The sequence below is a fragment of the Opisthorchis viverrini genome (assembly GCF_000715545.1).
Source record: "Opisthorchis viverrini unplaced genomic scaffold opera_v5_8, whole genome shotgun sequence".
In the NCBI taxonomy this organism is placed as follows: domain Eukaryota; kingdom Metazoa; phylum Platyhelminthes; class Trematoda; order Opisthorchiida; family Opisthorchiidae; genus Opisthorchis; species Opisthorchis viverrini.
The window spans coordinates 3,436,016-3,460,810 of record NW_008751664.1 but is presented as its reverse complement, the minus strand read 5'-3'; the positions used below and the strand labels follow the sequence as shown (position 1 = coordinate 3,460,810).

The 24,795-nt window shown below is 42.8% G+C and overlaps 3 protein-coding genes across 3 annotated transcripts in view; 2 read left to right on the top strand and 1 right to left on the bottom strand.

The window, feature by feature from the left end:
* Nucleotides 1-145: 145 nt before the first annotated feature.
* T265_00824 (hypothetical protein) lies at nucleotides 146-2,656 on the top strand (the record flags this gene model as incomplete). Its single annotated transcript, XM_009164696.1, has 1 exon — nucleotides 146-2,656. The coding sequence occupies one exon, from the start codon at nucleotides 146-148 to the stop codon at nucleotides 2,654-2,656; it is 2,511 nt and encodes an 836-aa protein (XP_009162960.1).
* A 111-nt stretch (nucleotides 2,657-2,767) lies between these two features.
* T265_00823 (hypothetical protein) overlaps nucleotides 2,768-24,795 on the top strand; it is a gene marked incomplete at both ends in the record, with an annotated part of 51,354 nt that continues 29,326 nt past the window's right edge. Inside the window, 2 exons of the mRNA XM_009164695.1 lie at nucleotides 2,768-2,803; nucleotides 6,044-6,285. Of these exons, the coding sequence (XP_009162959.1) occupies nucleotides 2,768-2,803; nucleotides 6,044-6,285 (278 nt within the window). The remainder of the gene's footprint in view (nucleotides 2,804-6,043; nucleotides 6,286-24,795) is intronic.
* T265_12647 (hypothetical protein) overlaps nucleotides 13,897-24,795 on the bottom strand; it is a gene marked incomplete at both ends in the record, with an annotated part of 53,833 nt that continues 42,934 nt past the window's right edge. Inside the window, 6 exons of the mRNA XM_009164729.1 lie at nucleotides 13,897-14,187; nucleotides 14,579-14,735; nucleotides 16,006-16,086; nucleotides 16,134-16,224; nucleotides 18,627-18,931; nucleotides 22,269-22,578. Coding sequence (XP_009162993.1) covers nucleotides 14,030-14,187; nucleotides 14,579-14,735; nucleotides 16,006-16,086; nucleotides 16,134-16,224; nucleotides 18,627-18,931; nucleotides 22,269-22,578 — 1,102 coding nt within the window. The remainder of the gene's footprint in view (nucleotides 14,188-14,578; nucleotides 14,736-16,005; nucleotides 16,087-16,133; nucleotides 16,225-18,626; nucleotides 18,932-22,268; nucleotides 22,579-24,795) is intronic.

Sequence of the window (24,795 nt, the reverse complement as noted above, 5' to 3'; positions counted from 1 at the left end):
AAGCACGTTCGGATGAGAGTTTTTCAGCATTCTCCATTTCATCAATTTTGCCACTATTGCCACTTGCGTTCATGTTCGTTCATTTCTGTTGACAGAAAATCCATAGTTCGAGGTCATCGAAAACCAATTTTTTACGGGAGACCAGATGGCCGTGGTACCTGCTGTCCCGTTTTCCGGTTGTTTGACTCGCGCTAAGGATTATCCGGATGATTCGGTCACCACACTTGGTGAACGAGTTGAGGTTCCATCCAACGAATTCAACGGTTCCGAAGTTCCGTCTAACTCGTCCGACAGGAGTAGTTCTCGGTCACGTGGTCCGCTGGTATCGGAAATTACGAACACAAAAGATCGGTGCGAGGCAAGCACAGAATCCAGTTGTCATGAATCTCATGCTCTTGAAGATTCTGCGGTTATGTACGAACCACCAACCTTGAATCCTCTGTTGGCCATAGCCAGTCACCAGTGGTTTGACCGTTTATTCAGTTCAACTTCGTCCCATTCCGCAACTAAATTGCGTGCAATCGACGGAGCACGTCAAAGACGAAACAGTATTATAGCAGATCGACTGGCTCCAGATTTCAAGACATTCTCTGCCAGTGACTATGAAAATTTCACCAGAAACTACCGAAACTGTGACGAAAAGTCGGCAGCCTATTATCCCATCAATCCTGTTCTGAACCAGTCAGTTAACAGATCATTTTGTGATACTGCTGAAACAGATGGAGGTCAAATGCTTAACGGTTCGAATCTATCTTGCCCCTACGAAAGTTTGGCCTACAACACAGTTTTACCTACTGCGAAAGATATCAGTAGTAATTTTCCCGTAAGCCACGAAGAACAGCCATATCCGGTCCACCACAAACAGTTGGAACAAAGCTCTGTGAGGCCGATACTGTTTTCCTCTCCAGAACGAGCTAGTCGACCAGAGGTATTGAAACGGTTTCGATCGTCTACACCATTGGCTACTGATGCCCCACAGTCGTCCAAGTTACATTCAGAAGAAACCTATGATTGTTTTCTTCATGCGAATGATACAAGACGCCAGTTAGCTGAACGAGTATACCAACATGATATTCGAAGTGCAACAGAGGCCATACTGAGTAGGCAAGTGATGATTGAGCCACACCCGAGTGGTTTGAAGCATACGAGTTCAGTGCCAGGCAGTGCCGGAACTTACCCGTTTTTATCCCAACAACTATCCAAACCGCACTGTTCCAATTACAACCACAACACAGAAGGTGATGGGTGTCTTGCTTCTTTCCAGTTTAGTCCCCAAAACTTCAGCGGCCAGAAGGTAGAAGAGGATTCGAGCTGTTCCTCTTCCACCGGTCTTGAAAGGCTTCCTTGTGTCAGCTGTGATAGTTGCAATGCCAAACAGACAGAAATCACTAATCAGTTTGACGACAAAGCAGAAAATAGACATAATGACAGTCCACCTTATTTTCCAATGATGGAAAGAACGAAGAACCTAGGCGACGCACTAATCCGTCAGAGTGACATTGGTCCTACACTTCCCAACGGAACTGATTGTGAACTACATCAGAGGTCTGGTTTTCAGTGCGATCGTTCAAGTACTCACAGGTTTTACCCTGAGTGGTTTGGAACCCATACAAATGGTGCAAAGGGGAAAGGAAATGTCGAGTGGCGTAGAGGCTGTGACAATTCAACCAGTTCGGATATGAGCCCAACACCCGGTCTACTACCTTGTATTTCACAGGGGATAATATCTACTTTTGCCAACCCATACAGTTTATCTCCGTCCCTATTTCATGAACCCAGCGAAATGCTCCCACAGACTTCACATTGTGGAAACCCTTATTCCGTTCATTTTGAACCACACTATCAGTTGGATTCCCAAGGTGCGTTTGGACATTCACCGACAAACTTAAACTACACACCTCTCCTACAGTATCACACGGATTCAAATGCGGCAGCTGCCGCGGCGATGGTAAACAATTTCCAAACAAACTTGAACTACCACATGCTTCAGCCGCAGATGGGAGCTCTCGTGCCCCAACCGAATCCACACCAAACACCAGTTGCTACTACACGTACCTGCTTCGGTTCGACAAACATGCTCAGCATGGGTGCCGGACAGTTTGGACACCGTAGTGTGAATAGTCTGGTTCAGCCGCAACCGATAGAAACCGATTATAATCCACGTGATTTGGAAGCATTCTCTGAGCGTTTTAAACAAAGACGTATCAAATTGGGTGTGACCCAGGCGGATGTGGGCAAGGCATTGGGAAATCTGAAAATTGCTGGCGTAGGTTCTTTATCTCAATCTACAATCTGTCGCTTCGAATCCCTTACACTTTCGCATAACAACATGGTGGCCCTGAAGCCAGTTCTTCAAGCTTGGCTAGAAGAAGCCGAGGCAGAAGCAGCAGAAAAACTGCGACATCCGGAAATCTACGACCCCGAGGAAGAGAAGCGTCGCAAGCGCACATCAATTACAGATTCAGAGAAGCGTTCTCTGGAAGCTTTCTTCAGCGTCCAACCAAGGCCATCCTCAGAAAAGATAGCACAGATTGCTGAAAAACTCAACCTCAAGAAGAATGTAGTCCGAGTGTGGTTTTGTAATCAAAGGCAAAAACAGAAAAGAATGAAATTTTCGACTTTGGGATTATTGCACCACCAATCAAATCGTGTCTGAAGTTGCATTTGTTGAGAACTGCTATACAGTCTTTTTTCAATGAGTACGTTGGTTGTGTTTTGCAAAGAAATTACGATGCTAACGTGGTGATGTTCACTTAGACAACTGAAAATGGCTTTCAACCTCGTTAACTGTAGTGAACAGTGGGTAAGGTGCATAGTTCATGAGATAGCCGGATTATCAGTAAACAAACGGAAATACTTGGTGTCGCGATAAATGGTATAAACGTGGTCTGTCTCCGAACGGATGCACATGGAACCTTTCTAGAAAAAACACTGATATGGAGCTTTCGGCCAAATAGTTTTACTGAACTCTTTGAACTAAATTTTACGCAATATAGATACTGTTGATCTCACTCTTTTAGTTACGATAGCATCGCAATTTATCCAGGTCTTTAGTTACCGTAGGGAAATGGAGCACCTGTAACAAGATAATGTCTTTAATCAATCGGAAAACGTTTGAGACCGATTAAATAGTCATATTTTTCAATGGGGTTTGGTAAACAATCGGTGGATTAATTCTGGTCAACGTTCCGCGCCTTTGATACAAAAGCTTTGCCGGGCCAAGTGAGTAAGGCTGATCGGGATTTAAGGTAGTCGGGATACTAATCCTTGAAATTTTTGATGACTTGATCAGTGCTGAATGTCGGTTTGAAGTTAGTGGGGATGACTAACTCGACAGATTGATTGAGAAGGATTGTCTTCAGGTTGAATCCGGAATTGGCGGCCTTGCTTTTCCGGTTTGGGATACCTTAGTGGAAAATTCACAGATTTTGCTGGTCGGTGTTTATTGAGGGATGCCAGGACCATTGGATTGGGATTGAGGTTTGTGGTTAAGTGGATCTCACTCTGCTTTGATTTTGTACTCTTAGACCCAGACCATTTTACCGATAGCTGCGCACTGCTTCGTGTCATTTCGGCTGATCTAAAACTGCTCTCCACACACTTGCCAGTTAAACGCTCTCTATCCTATTCACGCTAGGATACTTGGCGATTTCCACCGCCTCGGCCACCAGTCGCTGTGGAGTGGATCTTAGTCCCCGTTTCAGAATTTCTACATTTTCTAAATCTATCCAGTGTTTAATGCATGCCCATTGCCGAGACTTTGACTATCACTTGATATTCGTCTACGTTTCTCAGTGGTCTGGTAATGCATCGCTTATGCTCACCGACTCTGGTGTGCAATTCCCTGGCTGTATGACCTATATGAACTTTCGTACAGTCGGTACACTTTATTTTATATATACAGTCCCTAGTTTAATCCACGGGAAGGGATCTGTTATATCTGCTGATTCGCCAATATGTGGTATCTGCTGCTGACCCGCTCAAGTGCCCAGTACCTGAAAAAAGACTCACAGAAGGGAACAATGCAGCTGTATTCCGAACAAGCGAGTGAGTGCGTGCGAGAGCAAAAGTTATGATGGCCCCATGCTATTTAAAGGAGGCTTTCTGACATTGATCCAGGCTGTCTGATAGGCGTTGGTGAACACCCGTCATCATCGATCGTGCCTCCATGAAATGCCTGAACGCTGATCACATTCGGTCGTGCTTCTGTGGTGTGCATGAAGACTCATTGGCTTTTGCTGAATTGATTGAATGATTGACTAACCTGGATGCTTGCCGACTTTCCTGTTGATATTTTGGTGGAGCAGTAGGTTCTGGGCGTTCTGAGGTTAATTTCAAGAATCTGACCTTCCTGATAGGATCCTTCAACTGCACCAATACTGAGCGTGGTCTTTCCCTTCTGGAAGGCTACTCTAATGTTGGCCGTATTCAGCACACTTCTTGTGACTTCAGATATCCCTGTTTTGTAAGAGATGGCTGCTGTTCCGAACCACTCCTTGTTAGATCTTGGTGTCGGGATAAACGCACGTCTTAGTTGCCGCCTAATGAAACCCACTGTCCGCTATCTTGAAGTCGCTTTTTTTACCTCAAGTTGTGCCGCTCTTCGGTCGATCTCCTCTGTGCTCAGTGCTCTTACTCTACTAAGCATCGTTGAAACTATACTAGAATATGCTGCTTTTGGTTGTGTTGAGAAGTAGTTTAAGACCGCACCACTACCTGTTGATTTCCTGTTGATTTCATTTCCCACCATTCTTGTGCATCATGCAGACAAGGAAGGGTAGTGTGCCCGATGTGGACTTTGGCTCCATGCTAGATATTGAAAGAATTCGTTAGGGTTATCACGGTTTATCACAATGAACATGTCATCTACTTAACACCGGAAAGCCCTCGATAGACACTCGAATCCTTCTTAAGCTTTCTGTTCTAGGTCTTCGGCTATACTGAAGATCCCTTGTTCTTGAGAGTATATGTCTCAGTCAAAAACAGAGTGACTGAGTTTTAAACACATTTTTATGCATTCAACCATTTCGTCTACGGAGAGTTGCTTTCGTTCTTGCAGCGTCGTGTCTATCATTAACAACCGTCTTGCTCCTTCCAGAGCGTCCGCTTTAAAGGTATTGATAGATGTCAAAGCTCATAAGAGCTTCGTCTAGCTCCAACTGAAACCCTGCTACTTTTTTAGCAAAGTGATACAATTTCAGATGTGTGATGGACTTGCCGGCAAGTGGTTTAAGGATACCTGCCAGAAATCTGTCCAGTTGATGTGGTGAACCCCTACCATCCACTACTGGTCTTATGGAGACACCTTCCATGTGAATTTTCGGCAGCCTACAAAGTTATGGTTGAATTGCATTTTTTGAGTAAAATCAATACCACTTGCCTTGCCCCAGGTCGTTTATCACCGATCTTAAGTACCTTCCAACTTCAACCCCATTCAGTACTGTCGTAGTGGCCTCGTTGCTAATTTGTCTTTAAGACCCCAAGCTTTGTATAACTCTCTATAAATTGTCTTTCTTATTCATGACCACCGTGGTCTTACCCTTGTATACCTGTTTACAAGTTTCAAGTTGTTTAAGACTCTTCGCTCCGTTGGTGGAACCCCTGGTTGCTGGGCATTCAGGACCTTGACCGGCTGCATATGCACTTGAAGGAAGCTGCTGAAATACACACTCAACACTACGAATGATCCGTTCTGCTCTTATGACTCCTTTCTCTAACAGGCCACGTTCTTCGTCACTTAAGGGTATATCTGATAAACTGACTACGCTACAATAGCTAACAGATGGCTTACTCTTTCCTATTGGTTGGCTAGAACAGCGACTCGTGGAAAGCAATTTTTCGAACTTGTTTGGCTTCGCAGTGTTTACCTTGAGCTGATTCTACTTCCGTCGCGTTGGTACTATGTAATATAAAATCTGCAGGTGGAAATGTGGGCTGAAAATTGCGGTTGATAAGACATGTGCTGAGGCGGATATCAGACGGAGTACCAAACCTTCAGCCGAAATCAGAAACTACCTACCTAGTCTCCTACTTTACCCTCAAGTCTACTATTCAAGCGGAAAAATGTAAATTAGTCAGTACTTTGAACGGAAAGCGTTTGAATCCCTGTGACACGGGCCAAAGTTTCAGTACAGAAGGTGACCATTCTGTTGGGACGAAATATTTTGAAATAAATGTGGAAAGGACGGAAATTTGGAAGTTCTTGAATATGGACCTTGATGCATATGATGCAGGCAGAAAAGTAAAGTCATTGACCCGTAGCGCACCTCGTGAAGCACTAGCCCAGTAAGTGAGATCACGCAGGTTCACGTATCGTCTACGACCTTGTCTTTGCGTTTACTTATATGTAAGTGGATCCATATTCAGGATGTATACAAATTTGTACCAGTTTGCATGAGCGCGCACTTCTGTTGCAAAAATCCAGTGTTAAGTTTTGCTTGCAGCAGTCCCTTGATAATCCACAAGAATATCGAACAGATTATCCACTGCCTTACTGTCACTAAATACAGGGCTGTTGCCCTTCTATACCTTATGTTAACCATCAACGGTTGCAAAAGAATCCAAGCATACGGGGATTTTAACCGAATCCGAATAAAAAGGGGTTGTCAAGGCTGAATCGAGAAGTATAATGATGCAGTGAACTCCTGCTGGATGGAGCGCTCATCTCATCATCATTTGCAAAAGAATCCAAGCATACGGGGATTTTAACCGAATCCGAATAAAAAGGGGTTGTCAAGGCTGAATCGAGAAGTATAATGATGCAGTGAACTCCTGCTGGATGGAGCGCTCATCATCATCATCATCGACGGCATGACATCAGTGTTTAACACTGATGCTTCACTGCCCTGTGGAGCGCTCATAGAACCAACCGAAACCGTTTTTTCCTGCAAGGGATATTCTCTATCGATCTATGTGGGGGAATAACCCTACAACACCAAAAGCGCCAATTTGCCATACATCAGTCTTATCGGCCGCTGTACGAAGAAGTGGAATTTAACAGAAAATTTTAAACTTATAGGAGAGCGTTGCTTGCCATTGTGACAGTCAACCTGCTGCCAGTCGGTTCCCTTAAGATTCACTTTTGATATTTTGAGACCCATTTCCTTTGTTTCGGAACCAAACTGGTACGTTTACATCAAGGTATAACGTAGTACACTTCAAAAACTTCTTGGCTTTTATCGTTACCACGTGGTGCACAGTGCAACAGAACGATCTTATTAAAAGATTCATCCGCCGATAAGGGGACAAGGATTAATCGGCCTAAGTAGGCAAACAGTGTTCAGAGAACAGCAAACGACTTTGCACACAATTGGTTTTTCATGGGAGACTCAATGAAATCGCAACCTTATGAGTGGTTCCTCTCATGGAGTCTGAACTGACATTTTCCAGACGTTACATATGGTACTTAAACGATATCGAATTTTACTAAAACGCTTCTACTCTTCAAAAATAAGGGGATAGAGTTATAAAGGCTGCACCTAGTTAGCTCTGAAACAGCTCAGTCACTTTTAGTTTTTAATGTGAAACTTTCATCTGGGAAGCGATCAACAAGTGACCACGTTATGTGGCTTCCGTGATTGAAGGATCGGTGGCGCTATAACCTGAACGTGAGTTAACTACACTGCTGATCAGTCGCTCGTGGTCGAAAGGTCAAGTCTTCAAACTACTTACCTGGAGGTCGTGGGTTCGATGCTCACTGCTAATAAAACAGCTGTACCGTGCTTCTCAGCGTGCTTCGGCGCATGTATGTTTCAATTACATGATGAAACCTCCATTGCCAACTAATAATGGAATGTCTCGACTCTGTCTCATCAGGTCGAAAATGAATGCTCGCTTCATTCAGCGTTGGTTGTTGGGTGATACGGAGTTTGATTTTCTGGGCTGCAGTCTTTCTTTGGTGGAGCTCTCTTTGAATCCATACCGTGCAGGAAGTTATGTTGAAAACGATTTTCTATGGAAAGGAATCACCGTATTTGCGTGCAGCTCCCCCAAAAGTGGTTCAGAAACCTTTCACTCAGAAAGATTTAGACCCCATGCAGTTTTTTGCGTTCCGCTGTGACGTACGCCGGAATCCATTTCGTCTGCCTACCTCTAAAGTGGAACGGGTTCCAGAAAAAGTTTCATTATTGTGTTCACGTCAATTTCCCGCTGAGTATTACGCCCCAAGTCAAACTACCAACAGCGTCATGTGACAGCAGACCACCATGAAGTCGAGTAGTATTTAGATTCCATCTTGATCCAATAAATCATTTTTATTTAAAGCCCAAATCTTCCGGTTCGTCAAATCAACTCCCAAACAGTTCCCAACAAAGACAAACCAGTCACGTAAAAATTGGTTTTTAACCCAATTCATAGCGAGTTGAACGCTTATGTTTGGAAGCACAGCGCATATACATACAGAATCAAGTCAAATTAGGCCGTCAACTCACGTGTGACTGACTATATAGCTTTGCAAACTAGATCTCAACAATTGTTTCATTCAGATTTTCTGTGTGATCCCTCTGAACAACAGATGGTAAAATGGAGACGAGGAAAACCCACCACAGACTGTTAGTTTGATAGAATAAACCTATGTTTGTAACTCTGTATTTGTTGATATGCCCACCAGTCAAAAGAAAGGTATGATAATTCCAGCCAGCTTCGTTACTAGGTCATGTTTTGTGCTTGTCATCAAATTACTCTCCTCTGAGATCTTACAGGTTCATTAGACGAATCCAAGCAGTGGAATAATCGGTACATCGCTTAGCAAGCAGTCACTTTCGAATTTCTACATTCTATCTCTTGAATTCCGTCAAAGATACCAGTGAAAGCCTGTTTCAGATGACGATTAAAAATTAAATGTTTAAAAAAAACACTCAAGGAAGACCCTCCAGACTACATGGCGCTCCATATGTAAATCATATTTGATCGCGAGGTTATACTCTCGAAACAATTTCAAGCTCTACTGTTCAAGAGTTCTCCACCGGTTCTGCGCTGTTCTTTTATATAAGATGACCGACGTGCAATACATCCAGTTAAAGAATGTCACAAACCAGAAATTTGGCTGGTATTCAGTTGGGTCTCCCTTGGAAACCAAAGTGGAGTGCAAATGAGTATGCCTCCCAAGTTTCAAACAATTAAGATTCAAGTAGTAAATAAGGTTGACGGAATCTAGGGGAGCGCGCCCGCCTGATAAAACCGGCCGAGAAACTAAACAAAAGCAGAAATGGCTGGACAGTTTTTGTCTTTCGTTTTTTATGAAAACTGATGTAGGATTTTGGATTGACATAATCTTTGCTAGGGTTACAGATAAGCACAGACAAAAAGACGAATGCCGCTTGATCTACTGTTTGCCAAACTTGGGCTCTATGGAGCGATTTAACGCGGACGCTATTGCATGTTGCGTACGCATTTTAATGCAACATTGAGTCTCTTCACTTCTGCCATTAATGAACCTTTTGCGTGAGTTCCGGATCGGGTCTGAATTCGATATCGCCCAGAAATCCAAAGCACATTGGTTTAAATTTATTAGGCATGTTAGACCAACCAACACACAACACAAAATGAAAGACACACTCGAACTCGAGACAACCCATTTGGTAAGTGAGAGGTGGCATGTTCGAGTTTCTTTAAGGGGTATCTGAATTTCTCATTTGCATTGCGTGCAACCAAGTCCCCATTCGTGATTGTACAAGTCCACCTTAAGAGCTGGGAGCTATTTATTTTATTTTTCTAACACAAACTTCACCAGGTTATAACTTTGAGTGTATAGTTCTAACAAACAGCAAATATCCTTATAAGTCCAACCAGCGGATTACAGGTTCGGTGGATTAATCGTTATATTTATGCTATTGAGCTTAAAAGCCCATTTAATGGACCATTAGGTACCTACCCCCCGGTTGACAGAGCTCAGTTTTACAATGAGAACTCAATGACTGCGGGTTTCCACCGCATGCCGGTGATCTCTTTGAAGCACTACTTTTCCGGCTTACTGATACTGGTTTACGATGTCAGGAATTACGTTTGTTCCGTTCGGTGTCAACGGAAAATGAATATGGGGCCATTCATAAATACCAATTCCCAACCTTCCAGTAAATTACAGTAGTGAAATAGCGCCACCCGCGATAGAGTTAATGCAGAGAATAGTTTGATTAACGACCTTACTTCGCTAGCGAAATTTATTTTAGAGTCAAGCATCGAAACCCTCCTAGCTTCCTAGCTAACTGCGGTCAATCCTTGAGACCAAACTACCCTCATTTTATTGACTGTATTTAGGGACCATGCTGATTTGGGGGCCTTGGTTGCTTTAAGGGAAATGCGGCTGGGTCACTTGACTGATTGCATTTTCACCCAATTGACGAAACTCGGTGGGAGAGGTAGGACCCACCTACGAGTCAGATTCCAAACATTTGACTCGGAAAATCGGTTATTAGTCCTCCTAAACAACTCGGCTATTCATCGGCGACTAAACTGCCTATTTCACAGCCGGTTACAATAGGAACCACACTGTCTAGAACACGACGGTGAATTGGCAAACCAGGTCAAACCGTACCAAACTGACCTCACAGTGGGGCCGCTTTCATGCTCGTGTCTTGATGCTTATTAGGTCTACTTAGAAGACTAGTTAGGATGAGCCGAATGAGACAAGTCTTCAAAAGCAAACACAACATTATGTAAGACAGTTTCCTAACTGACCACAGACTGATTGAACAAAACGTATCATCAGAGTAGCCTGTTTGCAGTTTTATTGGCGCATGAATAATTACAAGTCTGATGAAAACTCATAATGTTATGTCAAGAACAATACTCCGGTATCTTGAATGTTGTTCCAACTGGAAAAATGATGACTTTGTGCAGTGGAATCAGTTGAGAGATTCAGAGAGAGAGAAGGGATGCATCCGCATTTCAGTTGAGTCTCCAGTCAATTTGCAAATGAGTATATAACTCCAACACTCCAGATTCGTCAGGCAGATTCTTGAGAACTACTTGTCACGGACATCAGGGAGTCATGCCAATTCTCATAATAAACACACAAATTGCGTGTTCCTCCCTCCTTTTTCGACACAAAACAGGCGTAGGTAGGATGCGAACCGGTTCTAAGGGGCGCATATACACGTGCGCACTTCCACACACCTTCCACCGTCCCACCTCATTGCTCCCATGAATATTTAATTTCTATGGTTGGTTTAAGTTGTGCACGCACGCACGCGCACACAGGGATGCAGACCGAGTGGTGAGCCATAGCCTCCTATCGCAGTTTTCCTCAGATCGTTAAAACGTAGGGGACGATATGTCTGTCATTCCAGTAGATCTGAACAGCGGAGGCAGAGACTTAAGCAATCCGAATGTGAACAAGTTTTGGTCTTTCTCTATAGGTTAGTATTTGTACGGAAGATTGATTGTCATATGAATTTTTGATCAACTGGAATTGCTGCTTTCTGTAGGTGTGTCTACTTGCACGCGTCCTTCCCATCTCCGACTCTCAACCTATCGTTCTTTGGTGGGATAGGAAGACACACTTGACGTATGCCACGTGGCTGAATGGATGGGGATTCTGGAAGAAAACCACCAACAACCGTTTTTTCCAGCAGTACTGTACATTGGACTTCTTGATGCTGAAGAAGGAACGTGACGATTTCACCCGTGCCTATGTAGGGGGTGGGGATTTACTTGTCTTCATGACCAGTGTCGCCTTGGAGAAGTTGTTCAGAAAAAAAAAGAACTGGACGTGATTTGGGCACAGATTTATGGTTCTCCCTGAGGGAAATTCGTTAATGAAATAACTGTCACCACAAACAGACAGTAGCCTACAGGAGGCAGAAGCGTGTGGGAAAAGTCCTATTAACTGTTATAATTGAGATGAAGACGAAAGGAGTACATTTTAAGTTGTACCACACTAATGGAAAGTAAATATAACTTGAGAAAGGATTAGTCTTTCCAGGGACTTCCATGCACATCAGTATTCTCCCTCACAGTCAAGCATCAGGAGAAGGTTACCCATACGTTGACCATCAAATATTAATGGCTGAATCCATTTTCAAGGTATACTTGCCAAGTTGATAAACTTAAGGTTGATCCGAACTGAAAATCGTGATTCGTATATCAATACCATTATGGATTGTGTCCCTCTCTGTTGACCAAGCCTTAAATCGAGCAGCGCGGCACACCTGATTTATCCTTAATGATACGCATACAATTGCGATTCCAAACTGCATTAGCCAAAGCGTGTCCAGTCATCAGTTCAGCTACCTACCCCAGCTTTCCAAGTCATCGGTGAACGAAACTGTGGCAGTCATAACCACCGTACGATAAGTATGCTGTTCTCACAGATGATGATGATGATGATGATGATGATGATGATAAAAACAACGTTTGCACTCAGCTCCAACACTGGATGATGCACTATAAAGTGCTGAAACTTACTGATTTTCAAAGTGACGACAGAAGTGGGTAGTTTCTTGAGTAGCATCACTAGCCTTTCGTTAATAATTAGGTCCAAGCTTTGGATTTATTTATCGCCGGCAGGGCTGAACCCACCATTTGGAAGCCAGATAGACAGCTTCTCACTTGAATTTATCTGGGTTACGTTGAATCACATCCTCGCCTGGATGAAACTCACTGGAACAGTGAGGTTTATCTAGTGTTGATGGGAGGTGCAGGAATTTATCAACAAACTTCACAAGAAATGATTTTGAAATTGCTGATAGTCCAAAATGACAGCTCATGTTACTTCTTCGGTTGTGCGACTTGTATGACCCCTCCTACTCCCGTACAAATAAAAGCTAGATCCGCAAGATTTCAACGCTTAAGCAAAGCTTTTCAGTTAGCTAGGCTCACTAAACAAGAAACGACTCTCTTTTCTAACGGAACATCAGCTCATCGACATAAGCTCTCGCAATCTGTCTTAGTATCAACATCAGACTCCTGTACGCTCCGTCGTAACCGAATATACAGCATAGTTCGCCTCAGAATCTGCTTGGGCGACAAATTCAAACACTTAATTTTGCTTTTGTGAGTGGCATGAGAAGGTTGGATGACACCAATATCTTCAAGTGAGCTGTTGCGGAAATTAACAGTTTCGAAAGTTAACTAGTTCTACTCGTCTCCAACGTGTCTGGCGCTTCAGCAGGTGATATAATCCTCCATGAGCTCGCAACTGTTTTGCTATTCTAATTGCATACTCCACATTGTGGTTAGTCACTTTCATGTAAGTGCTCACATTCTCTGTCTAGGTTTTGGCAACCTGGCAGTGTCCCAGTTCTCGTGCATCTTTCTGGCGGTATGGTATTTGGGCACCGACTGGGTGCTACATCTGAACGAAGTGCTCACATCTGATGGGGACTTTGTTTCTCCGGTAAGTAGTTAGCGTATCAGGCAGTCAGTAATGTAGGAGTAGATACAGAGCAAAAACCTGTACGGTACAGGATATCTCTCAGCCCACCTTTGGAGATGTCTTCGGCATTTTCTAACTGCTCGGGCGATGTTTTATTATTTATGCCAACATTTTTCGATGACACATGAGAGCTTTGTCCAACTCGTGAAGGAATGTTTCAGCTACACTGAATCGAAGTATTCCGCTTATCGGTTGCATTGGACAAGCATAAATTAGCATGTGGCAGTGTACCCGGATCAAGCTGGAGATATTGGTGATGGCCACAGACACACGTAACAAACAGAGTGCACTAAAATAAGAGGGCAACATACCATACGTCAGTTGTTTAGCCAATCGAATTTTATTCTTCTCAAATTTTCCAGCAAGCTTAAATTAGGCCATGCATTATCGTGCGAGTGGCCTTGCCTCTGTTCACATTTTTTACAGTGCAAACTGTCATCTAAGTATAATCTGAATACGCCGTTTCACTCTCGGTCCGGTTTTATTTCCCGTCCTCGCCAAATAAGACATAGTCAAACTCGTTACTATATTGTATACGTAGTTATCACATTTGAGAGAGAAGGTTTCTTCAGTGCATTCGGGATATTAAAGAATATGCGACTTTCCCCGCCATATCGCCTTTGGGATGATGGGCCAGTTGAATCTCTAGTAGCCGCTTCATCGGAGAAGCTTCTTTTGCTCTTGCAGCTGTGCTAATTGTTTGCGCAGGGTTTTGATTTCTTTGGCTTGCTCGTTGGCCAACTGCATCAGTCTCTGTTGTTGCACCAGCAATTTGTATCTTGGAGGTCCTGTGGGTCGCTTTGTACCAACGCAGCCTACAAAATAGGAGGTGGTTGAAAGCAAATCTCTGTGGTTGTAAGGTAATGGCATTACTCATGATGAAACAAACATCAAGTGGTACAAGGATTCTTGCTTCGTTTAGCCACTGATATATTTATTTTCCCTGGAAAGTTTCATTTCCCACAGGAATGCGAAACTTGACTCGTAGTGCTGTAATACCACGTGAATTATGGAACTTAATTGACATAATTGTACGAAATTTACCTAGTTAATCATAGCAAGTCACCTATAGAGCACATTTAGGAGGTGAATAAAGGCACATTTGAACAGTCCCACCCTTCTCTTCAAGCCAATCACCACAAGTATCATCCTGAGTTGTCAACCAGTTTGCCACCTTCAGCCAGGATGAATGAAGCCTGAACTTACGATTTTGATCATGGATGAATTTGGTTTCGTGAAGCTCCACATTGAGTTCTTTCAGATCGGTTTTCAAATTTTCATTTTCTGCTTTCAGTTTTTCTCCTTGGACCTCCTGATAACGTCTCAAACGTCTTCTTTTCTGTTCCATAGCTTTTGCATGTGTCTTGGAAAGTGAGGGGAAGAGTTTACGTTAAGAAGGCTATCAAATTTGCCTGAGAGACAAGTTTGAGAGTTAATTTTCCGCATTCTGTTTACTAATATCCCCTTTGATTCGTGATCCTGAACTTTCGATACCGCAAGAGAATACAATATAGGTTTGGTTGTTTGATGTGCTAGTAAATATTGGGTACTGGAACTCTGTTATTTATTCTGGCTTAATCAGATGAGTTTTCAGAGCGGTATACTGGGAGATTGATATCATACGGATCACATGTCCGCAGTTGGGCGCCAGAAGTGAGTTTTAGGAAACCAACTTCAATCTGGTTGTGACTGTATAGGATGTGATTGCACTACATTTATGACAGTGCACCAAGTTTTTTTTGACATGTTGCGTTTATTTTACCAGGTTTGTCTCTTCCACCGTCTTTGTATTTTAAATGTTAGAAAATGCATCGATCCAACACTGAGTTACATAATGACTGCCTTACAGCAAAACAGTATCGTTTGAGCGCGCAGGCATCTTTAAAACGGTTGACAGATAAGCATTTGAGACTGTGTAACTAACTTCACCCAAACATATAAGCTGTGTCAAAAGAACACTGCCGGAATGTTCTTTGTCTCTCCTACACAAAACAAACAGGAGAATATCATCATCCGTACCCACGACAAAACTGCGTGACCGCTCCGGCTACCGAACTCAGGTGTCCCGCTGATTGACCGAAAATGATTATGCGGTGCCGGGATCTTAACAAGCGGAACTCGGACGAACTCAAGTAGGTACCTCTACGGTATCGGGGTCCGTGCCGGGCTGCGTGGATAAAAGGCCGAAAATAGAAAATTCCGCCCCTTTATTCCTTTCCAACTAACAGTTATGTGTTGCGATCCTCACACGAAATCGCACCTTCTGTTGACCGGTAATTATTGTGATGCGAAAGCCAGGCTAGTCGCTCTTTGATCTTACTTCGGTTTCCCAGTTAAAAAGACCTAACTCCGTCTTGCGTTTCGCAGTTGCTGGAAAAAATTTAGACATCCTCAACTGAAATCAAAGTTGTGTTTAGAAAATGACGTGGCCAAAGTTTTATCCCGGGTTCTAATTAGGGTGCAGGACAGACACATAGACTTAGCATGTACATGACCATCACGTAACACGTGATCCATGGTGAGGTTAGTTTCGATTCAGTTCATCCCATGTAACGGGGCCAAAACGAATACCGAGAATCCAACTAAATGCAAAAACAATTAGCAATGTCTGAGGAAATTGTAATGCAACTCACCTGACGCATTAAGTTCATGGTATGCTCCAAAGTAACAACCTGGGCATTTATCATCCCATCGTAATCATTCGTTTGCAAGTACTAAAACCATGGTGAATGATTGTGAGAATTAGTCTAAGCATACTCACTTTCTGCACTTCCCTCGTGATTTTAAACTTGCGAATATCGTTTAGCTTAGTTTGAACGTCTTCATATTGCATTAACATTCGTCGAAGCTCCCTGTAAAAGAAAGAGTATTAAACAGGATCACTTGAAAAAATAAATTTCCCACAACTTTTTTATCCAGTCAGTTCTGTTGTAATCAAATTTGTGAGCCAGTTTTAAGGAACTTACAGATGTGTAAGAGACTACACCCTTGTGCCACTTAAAGAAGTTTACAAAGCTCAGTGCGGATTGTACCTGGATAATGGGACTGTAGACAATCCCCAATGACCTTGAATCACTAATGTTCACCAAGCTGGAAAGTGGGTGTTGGCGATAACTTAGCACAGAATCGTAAAGTCCAATTTACTGGCAAATTTTCCTGAGTTATGGTCCCTGTTAGGAGGGACCAAGCACACTTAAAAGAGGCGATTAAATGAACTATTTTCCTTATTAACGACCCACGTCTTAATCGATGAAAAGCCACCGGTAGGTTATCGTGCCATTAACTACCGAACATGAATCTCCATAGGGTTTATCTGTGACCATCTCCGTTCCGTGAATGTTGAGATAATCTGACGCCTTATCGATTGCATCCCAATAGTTTCCATCTATTACATACAACTTGCTCCTCCTGAATGGCTGATATCCTCAGGACCGATCATTTCCTGCTTCATTCTTCTCCAGATGTATTCCTCGGTGTCCGTGCCATAAATTTCGAAAATAATACTGCTATCAGTAACTGTCTGCTAATTTTTCCATCTGAGCGGTAAACAGCTGCAATTTACGGTACGCCGTGTTGGGCACAAAATATTTCCAGCCCACATGCCCACTGTGTTCATAGAACCGCTTCTTTTAAGGACATCCTAGCTATTGCGACTATACAAGATCTTAAGACTGAGCAGTTAACATCTCATCTTAGAGGCAGTGTATATTCAGTCAGTTGCTTCAGTAAAGCAATAGAATCTTTTATAGCCTGTTACTAGCCTGTGATTACGAACCTATGAAAGGGAGGAATAAAAACAGCCTCCATTAAGGGACACCCAGGCTTATAAACAAAGGGGTTAGCGCACCTCCTTTAAAATCCACAAAATGCAGACGATGAAACAAAGTGCTAGTTTTGCAAAGCAACTCAGTTGAATTTTTCAGCACACAAACTACGCGCCGAAGTGAACGGAGGATAAGGAAGTGAAAGCCATTCGCTGAGGGCGATGCCATAGAAATCAGAATTAAAGCAGATGACGGATTTGCTAGTCAAACTAACTCCTGACGAAAGCTGTCACGGTATATTGACCATGGTCAGCTGTTCTCTGGGGTGAAAAAGAACCGTATATTGCTACGGGTGACTATCATATCCAAGTGTGAATGACCATGGGCGATTGGCGGACAGAAAGTGTGATTGGTATGAATAGTTGGTTGGATTGGTCTCCTTCTATCTCCAATCTGACTATTCAGCTGAGACTATTAGACAAGTGGATGCTCTATTGCAACTTTCTTCGGACTCGGCGTACACAGTGTTCACAGCTATGTTAGCAAGCCATGTGAACTGATGCTAGATTTCAGCATGTAAAGTTGTATCAAACCGAGCTAGAAAGATGATAATCACAGTATGATAACTTCTTGTAAATCTTCATTTATAGCACAAATCGCACGAGGTTGTGAGTATTCGACCTTTGTTACGAGTAGCAAAAATAAAACCTCTAACATGAAAGTAAGCTTTCTAACAGTGTAGGAAACCTGCATCTGATACATTGTCCCAGTCCAAGAAGCGGCAGAAATTCGTTAGTTCGTTGGTAGTGTGGACGGGGCTGAGGAATTTTAATGGGGATTTCGTGAACCTAATCTATGCTGAAAAGCCGAAAAGCACTGTACAGCTGTTTCATTCTTATTGAGACTCACCAACACCGCACATCCCAAAAAACTCCAAAGGGTTTCAAACCCGCAAACTTCTGGTCAGCAGTTTGAGCACCTAACCGGTCGGCTGATCAGCAATGTAATTAGCCCACCTTTGGACCGGATATAGCGCTATCCATTATCCAATGACGGATTCAGCAGCAAGTGGTTACCTGTTGATCGACTTGTTTTTCACGTGACTCGCACTGATGGTTCGCTGCTCGCGGTCAACCGGTTAGGTGTTCTGACTACTAGCCGGGAGGTCGCGGGTTCGAAATTTCGTGAGATGCGCACTGACAATGACTCCCAATAAGGATGAAACAGCTGTACTGTGCCTCTTGACTTTTCAGCACGGAAAGGATACCATTAGAGCTGGTAGTCTCCGTCAAAAGTTGTTCGTTCATGTTGCCTCTTTAGTCCGCAAATCACCTTTCAATTTGCTAATTTACTTTGTGCACCTCGTGCAACGTAGAAGACAGCCTGTCCGGTAGAAATCGTCTGCGTCCTAATCAAGCTTGTTGCTACGTAAATAAGATGCAATCGAGCATCAAACATAGATACACAGTTATGTATGTTTGACAACTCACCATTCCAAATGATAAAAACGTCTTTTGAATTCCTTGTTCCGGATCAGATGTGCGACCTTATATTCACCAAATTTAATAATGTGTGCATTCAACTCCTCCACTTGGTCACGGTTGATCAGTAGTGCGTCACTGTAATCACGCACCAAATTCCCCTCCACCAAATCCACTTCAACCTGTCCTTGTTTGACCAAAAGTTGTAACTCCAAGTCGGTTTGATTTCGATGGTAGTCTTTCAGCGAGGAATTAAGGTTGTTGATGAGTGTTTCTCGACGTGCTCGCACTGCGCGCAGCTCTTCTTCGCGGCGCTATTCAATTTCAGTGATTGGCAGATAGTAGTAGAAAAATGAAACCAATCAAGAATTCGTATAAACTTCCAATAGCCCTCATGAAGAAAACTAATCACAAGTTTGCTGAAAACTCCTCGACAGCCCACGACCGGCTTCGTCCTTCTCGGGGCTAATTAGGTAGGCGCAGTCCCCGAGTTTCCGTCAACCTTATGATCTACTTGAACCCAAATTGCACTGTTTTTGAGAAATACACTCATTTGCAAATCAATTTGGTTTTCACGAGAGACTCAACTGAATCTCTCGTTTATGCTATTCTACAACTGGATGTGCTGACCACAGGCCGCCTCATGTTTCAGTTGGCACGATATTCGAGATGTCGCAGTATGTTTTCATTAAGGAAACTACTCACAAGGTCGTGGGCTGTCGAAGAGTTTCCAGCAACCTTATGAGTAAGCTTATGCCCTCGACGTTTAATTCTCACTGGTGAGTGGTCTCCTAGCTTACATGGTGTCCCCTTACCCTCCTATCATTTGAAACCTGAAATTGCAGTTTTACCGGATTACCCCTTGTGACGAGATTCTTCTAGAAATTAGTCATTTCACCCGAATATGAATCAATGAATTCATTTCATGCTGAAAATTGAAAAAGCGCTTGAGATGGGTGATATGATAGACTAACTACTTCAAGCCTAGCAATGTTTTCTATCCTGAATTTTGCGTCGCCCAAATATACTAATGTTTACCACGATTGTTATTTAACATTCAGTTACACAAATGAAGCTACCGTTCAATACCAGTTTATTGACCATTACTTCGTACAACCGTGTTTGACGCGAAAATGTTATGAAGAGGAAGAAACTCGCTGGAGGTTTGACTCCATAACACTGTCTGATTAAGAATGTTTCTAATGTCCTATTTCTAATATCAGTATTAGGCTTTTCCTCCACAACTTATATTTATATTATATTATATTATATTATATTATATTATATTATATTATATTATATTATATTATATCATATCATATCATATCATATTATATTATCCAATAAATAATGGATTGTATGAATTTCCGGATGAATATTTCTCGTTTTTGCATCTCGTATTAGCAAAAAACTATTTATCAATGGGGTAAAGTTCAATGCCGTACTTTTTCCGGGTATCCGTGACCTGGTTCGTGAGCCAGTAAGCAACAGGAGCTCTCGGTGGTTGAGACACGAAATTACTTCACGGAAGGTTCGCAGTTCATGCCAAACCACTGCAACTTGACAGCTTTTTTCTAGGCTTAAGCAACCCGGGAGAATCTCATACATCATATTTATTTCGAGTTGCCTTGCAGCTAGGCAGTGTTACAGCTGAACAATTGTTTTTTCTATTTACAGGAACAGAAATAGGCGCAAAGCATGCTTTTATTTGAAGACTGAAGTTCCCTTCGGCCTATTAGTCTTTGATAGCCTTACGAAATAATCTCTAAGCGTAGCGTCGCCCTAGATAACGTCCTATCGATGAAAACTATTTCACTAGCCACTATGCTTCCAACAGACTCCACATCTTTCGGGATTGATCTTTCTTCATTTACTTCAAACTCTGTGGTCACCTTAGCCCCTAATAAAGCAATTCGCCATACTTTTATTCTAAGTGAGGATGACTGACACGTCCAATCCTATTTCAGCTCAGAAAACTAGTCAGTTTTGCCTTCAGCTTCGTAGATCTGGACTGTTGGTATCCTCTACAGTGGTTCAGTTGAACGAGGATCAAGAAATCAGGTTGGTCAAGACGGAATGTGATCTTATTTCTGGTGATATGTAAGGCATGAAACACTGGGTTGCTCTTGGCGACGTAGATTTATTTGCAAACCAAGTTGTTTTTTAAAAAAAGACCCGACTTAATCCCAGCGGAATCACTCGTACAAAATGTTTGAAGAGCTCTCAACAACATTATGGATTGTTCTGTTCAACTGTCACACTCGTCTGCCTACATTTGTCAACAACTGAAATTGTTGAGTGTTTCAATATCTGGATGTACGCATAAGAGCTCTGACAACCACCTAGTACTGTTAATTCAACTGCAAATGCATCATACTAGAGAGAGTAGTTTTTGGAGCCAGTCTGGACACTGGGTGCGTTGAAAGACGCACAAACGGACGAATTCCGAACCATATGAAAAAGAAGCGGACTCAGTTCAAATGGCCTCATATTTGGTACTCATTATCTTGAAGAGAATCTTCCGACACCAACAGTCCACACACGACCTACATTGCCACTAGTGTTTCAACAAACGCCCACAGCAATGAATCAGGAATACGGTGTGACAGCTGCATTAAGGAACTCGGTTAAAGTCAAGGTGTGATTAAGAATTATGTGTGCTGTCTAAATGAAAGATAAGTGGCTCTATATTCTGTCTCTAAGCGCGACTTAGTCACACTGCTGGTCAGCCGTTCGTAGTCGAACGGTTAAGTTTTCAAACCACTAACCGAAAATTCACGGGTTCATCACCCGCCAGAGTTTCTTGCGATTCGCAGGGTTGGTGAATCTCAACCCAGCTGTAGATGGGTTTCTAACCACATGAGTATTGTATTACGTCTATACATGTATCGCGATATCTCGAATATCGTAGCGACTGAAATATGAGGCGGCCTGGTGCAGCACATTTAGTTGACTGGCAACAGCACAAACGAGGAATTCAGCTGGGTTCCAGGTGAATCTCTCCAAAAACCAAATTAGTTCGCAAATGAGTGTGTTTCGCTAATTTCGTGCAATTTGGGTTCAAGTAGAACATAAGGTCGACGGAGACTCGGGGACTGCGCCTACCTGATACGCCCCGAGAAGGGCAAAACCGGTCGTGGGCTGTCGATGGATTTTCAGCAACCTTATGAGTAGTGCTTTATAGATGTAAAGTGTTTTTCGGCTTCTCAAAATAAACTGGTCCCAGTGACAAGACGAAATCCCAATAAAAAAAATTCAAAAATCTCCCTACACTACGATAATCCGTATAATCAGGAAACAAGTAAGTCATCACTTCTTGAAAGTGAATGATTTTAAAAGTAAATGCCATTCCAGGGAGTGACTGTGATTATACCCAACTGGATTTAGCGTTTTTAATAACAGCATAGTCAGGCGTTTTCTAACGGCATATACTTTTTCCCAGCTGATTGACAAAAAGGCACTATGCTCAGTTTTCCTCTACCTTCTGTTGCTAAAAGAGCTTACAAGCCTTACAGGCACCAAAGTAGTACGTGCCAATTTCAATCTGGAACAGTTCTTCGATGCTGCTAAACAATGGACATCTATCTTTTTGTGGTTGCTGATATCAAATTTCACTAGCCAACCTCATTAATTTATAAGGAACTGACTTACTTGCACGAAAGCGTTTATATCAGCCAATTTTAGCGCATTATTCTTCACCTGCATTTCCTTTTCAAACTTTCGCCTTCTATACTTGCAAAGTCGCTCCCAAACGGCGTTATCCAATGGTGGCTGTCCTTCTCGAGCTGGGTCATTATCGAGTTCACGAAAGCATTCTTCCAAATCTTTTTTGGTGTAGCCAAGAATCCGCTTATGTGCAGCCTTTTCTGAGTAAGGATTGTAGACATTGGTGCACAGAATAGCGTCCGAATTCTCTCCTGTATCTGATTCGATATGGGTTGAGCTTACCGGTCCGATTCGTCTAAAAGGAATAGAGCAACGTTAAGCTGTGATCAGAGAAAAAAGACAAACTAGCAACACGGAAGCACTGGTTTGTTACCGCCTAAAAGCAGCTCGATCCAGGCATTCATTTTTTGATAAACCATACGATAACCAAGCATAGAGTTATAACCAGTGCATTCTCCGACGAAGCCATGTATTCAGCAAACTCCTATAAAAGCTGTATAAACAAAATGGACAAAACCGACCGTGTTGCATTATTTCACATGAAAGCATTTTATGCCACATCATTTATTCCCATGGCTGTGATTTCCCCCGCAGCGCTCTCCGTCATTTGTTCGTGAAATTCTCGTACGCAGCTATCTATTTACAACAAATCAGGGAGTTTTACCGAATTCGTTGACTTCTAATGTGTTTTCAGCTCAGCATTCCGCTGAGGTTGAGTGGCTGTATTCCTCAAGATTCACTTAAAATCGTCGCTACCTATCCTATCGAGGGTGATTTGACTATGGTGGGCCGACTGCTACAAGATGGTGAGTAAAGCAAACAGTGTCAGTACATCAAATCCACTTTTGGGATAACGCCCAAAAAATCATTGGCTGGTGTCAAAAGGGAACCCATGTTGGGCGACAACTAGTGAGTATCAGCGGAATGACGGTTTAACAGGTGCATTGATTGAGCTATTTAAACGAAATCCTGCAGATAGTGCAAAAGGCCATTACAAATAACATCTGTAAAATCACTCTTTTATTCTGTGTTTCGTATGATAGGAGAAGCACAAAAGTATGGGTGAGGTAAGCCAGTCGAAAGATGTCAGCTATGGGTACGCAATAGCCAAAATTCAATATGGTGTTTGCCATCCGTGAACAAGTTGAGGCTGTAGGAAGCAGCTGATTCGAAGTATGTACTTGTTGCTCTAGAACAACTAGACTACTTCTATGGGTTACGGAATCGAATTGCCGGAAGATGTAGACACTGACTTCAGAGCTTTGTTCATACTACTACTTTCACACAAGTACTGAAATTATGATGGGCAAACCGTCCGAGTACTCAAACTGAACTAACAATTCATTTCTAGCATGCTCATAAAGTACATTAAGGACGGACACAAATCAGAACGGAACCTACTGTGCCAGAATAATAGATCATAGGCCGAATGGTCGTTACTGAACCCGTATCTGTTGTATGCACATCAAATATGCACTTTTCCGGCATTGTTTCCCGCTTCGCGACCACACATTTTGGGACGATTCCGTTCTTTCTTGTACGCTAGGATCCCTGTTGTATAGCACATATCTTGCGGCACACAAAATTTTCATCTGGCCGATGTTCGCATCAGTCCAAACAGACTGACTGGGGTTAACAGGTCATACTCACGTTAAGAATTTCTCTGCGTTCAAGGAGTCACCGAACTGAACTTACCCAAACAGCCTGCGTCATACAAAGAACTCAGATGTTGTCGTACCCCCGGTAGTGGAGGGTTATTACGACCAAGTTGGGGATTTCGTTATTATTAGAAGCTCATGGGATGACAGAAGACACAAAACTATGACAAAAGGATGAATTCATCGAATCATGGTCATCGCATTTTAGGAAGCTATACAGTATGCAGGGGGGACAGTACGGAACAGAGTTTAGGTATCTAGATCTATTGGCGAAAAGTGGGAGTTAAAGAATTACGTTGTCAATACTAACGAGATTGGAAGTTGACAGGTACTCCAACGAAACATTGGTTATGCGCGCGATTTGTGATTCGTAACAATGTCCGGTCAGTTATGTTTGTACCTGGTTACCTGACTATAGAAATTGAACAATTTACAATCCGTATAGCAAGTAATACGGATTTCTTACAGAGCGTGGCACCTTAGCTGAATTCCACAGAAAAAGGTCATAGTTTTTCATGAGCACCACCTTAGGTCATTTTTGCTGAGAAAGTAATAACTTAACAGTTTGCCGATGATTGGACCTTCCTTTTTGAGTCCCCATCACTTCCAGCAAGAGCAGTTCTCCCAGCTTGTGTCGATGGTTTTCCCAATCAAACTTCATTCTGTAACCAATCTGCATCCTCTCTTGAATGCTCTTTCCATCATCATCATTGTCAGCTGTAATAACCGCGTACTCGTCGTACAGTGGTTGTAGCTGCCGCAGTTTCGTTTACCGATGATTTGGGGGAGAGGGTAAGTAGCTGCGCATTGAAGGCGGGGGCTGATAAATTGGTGCATAAATCCAGCACTGTCAG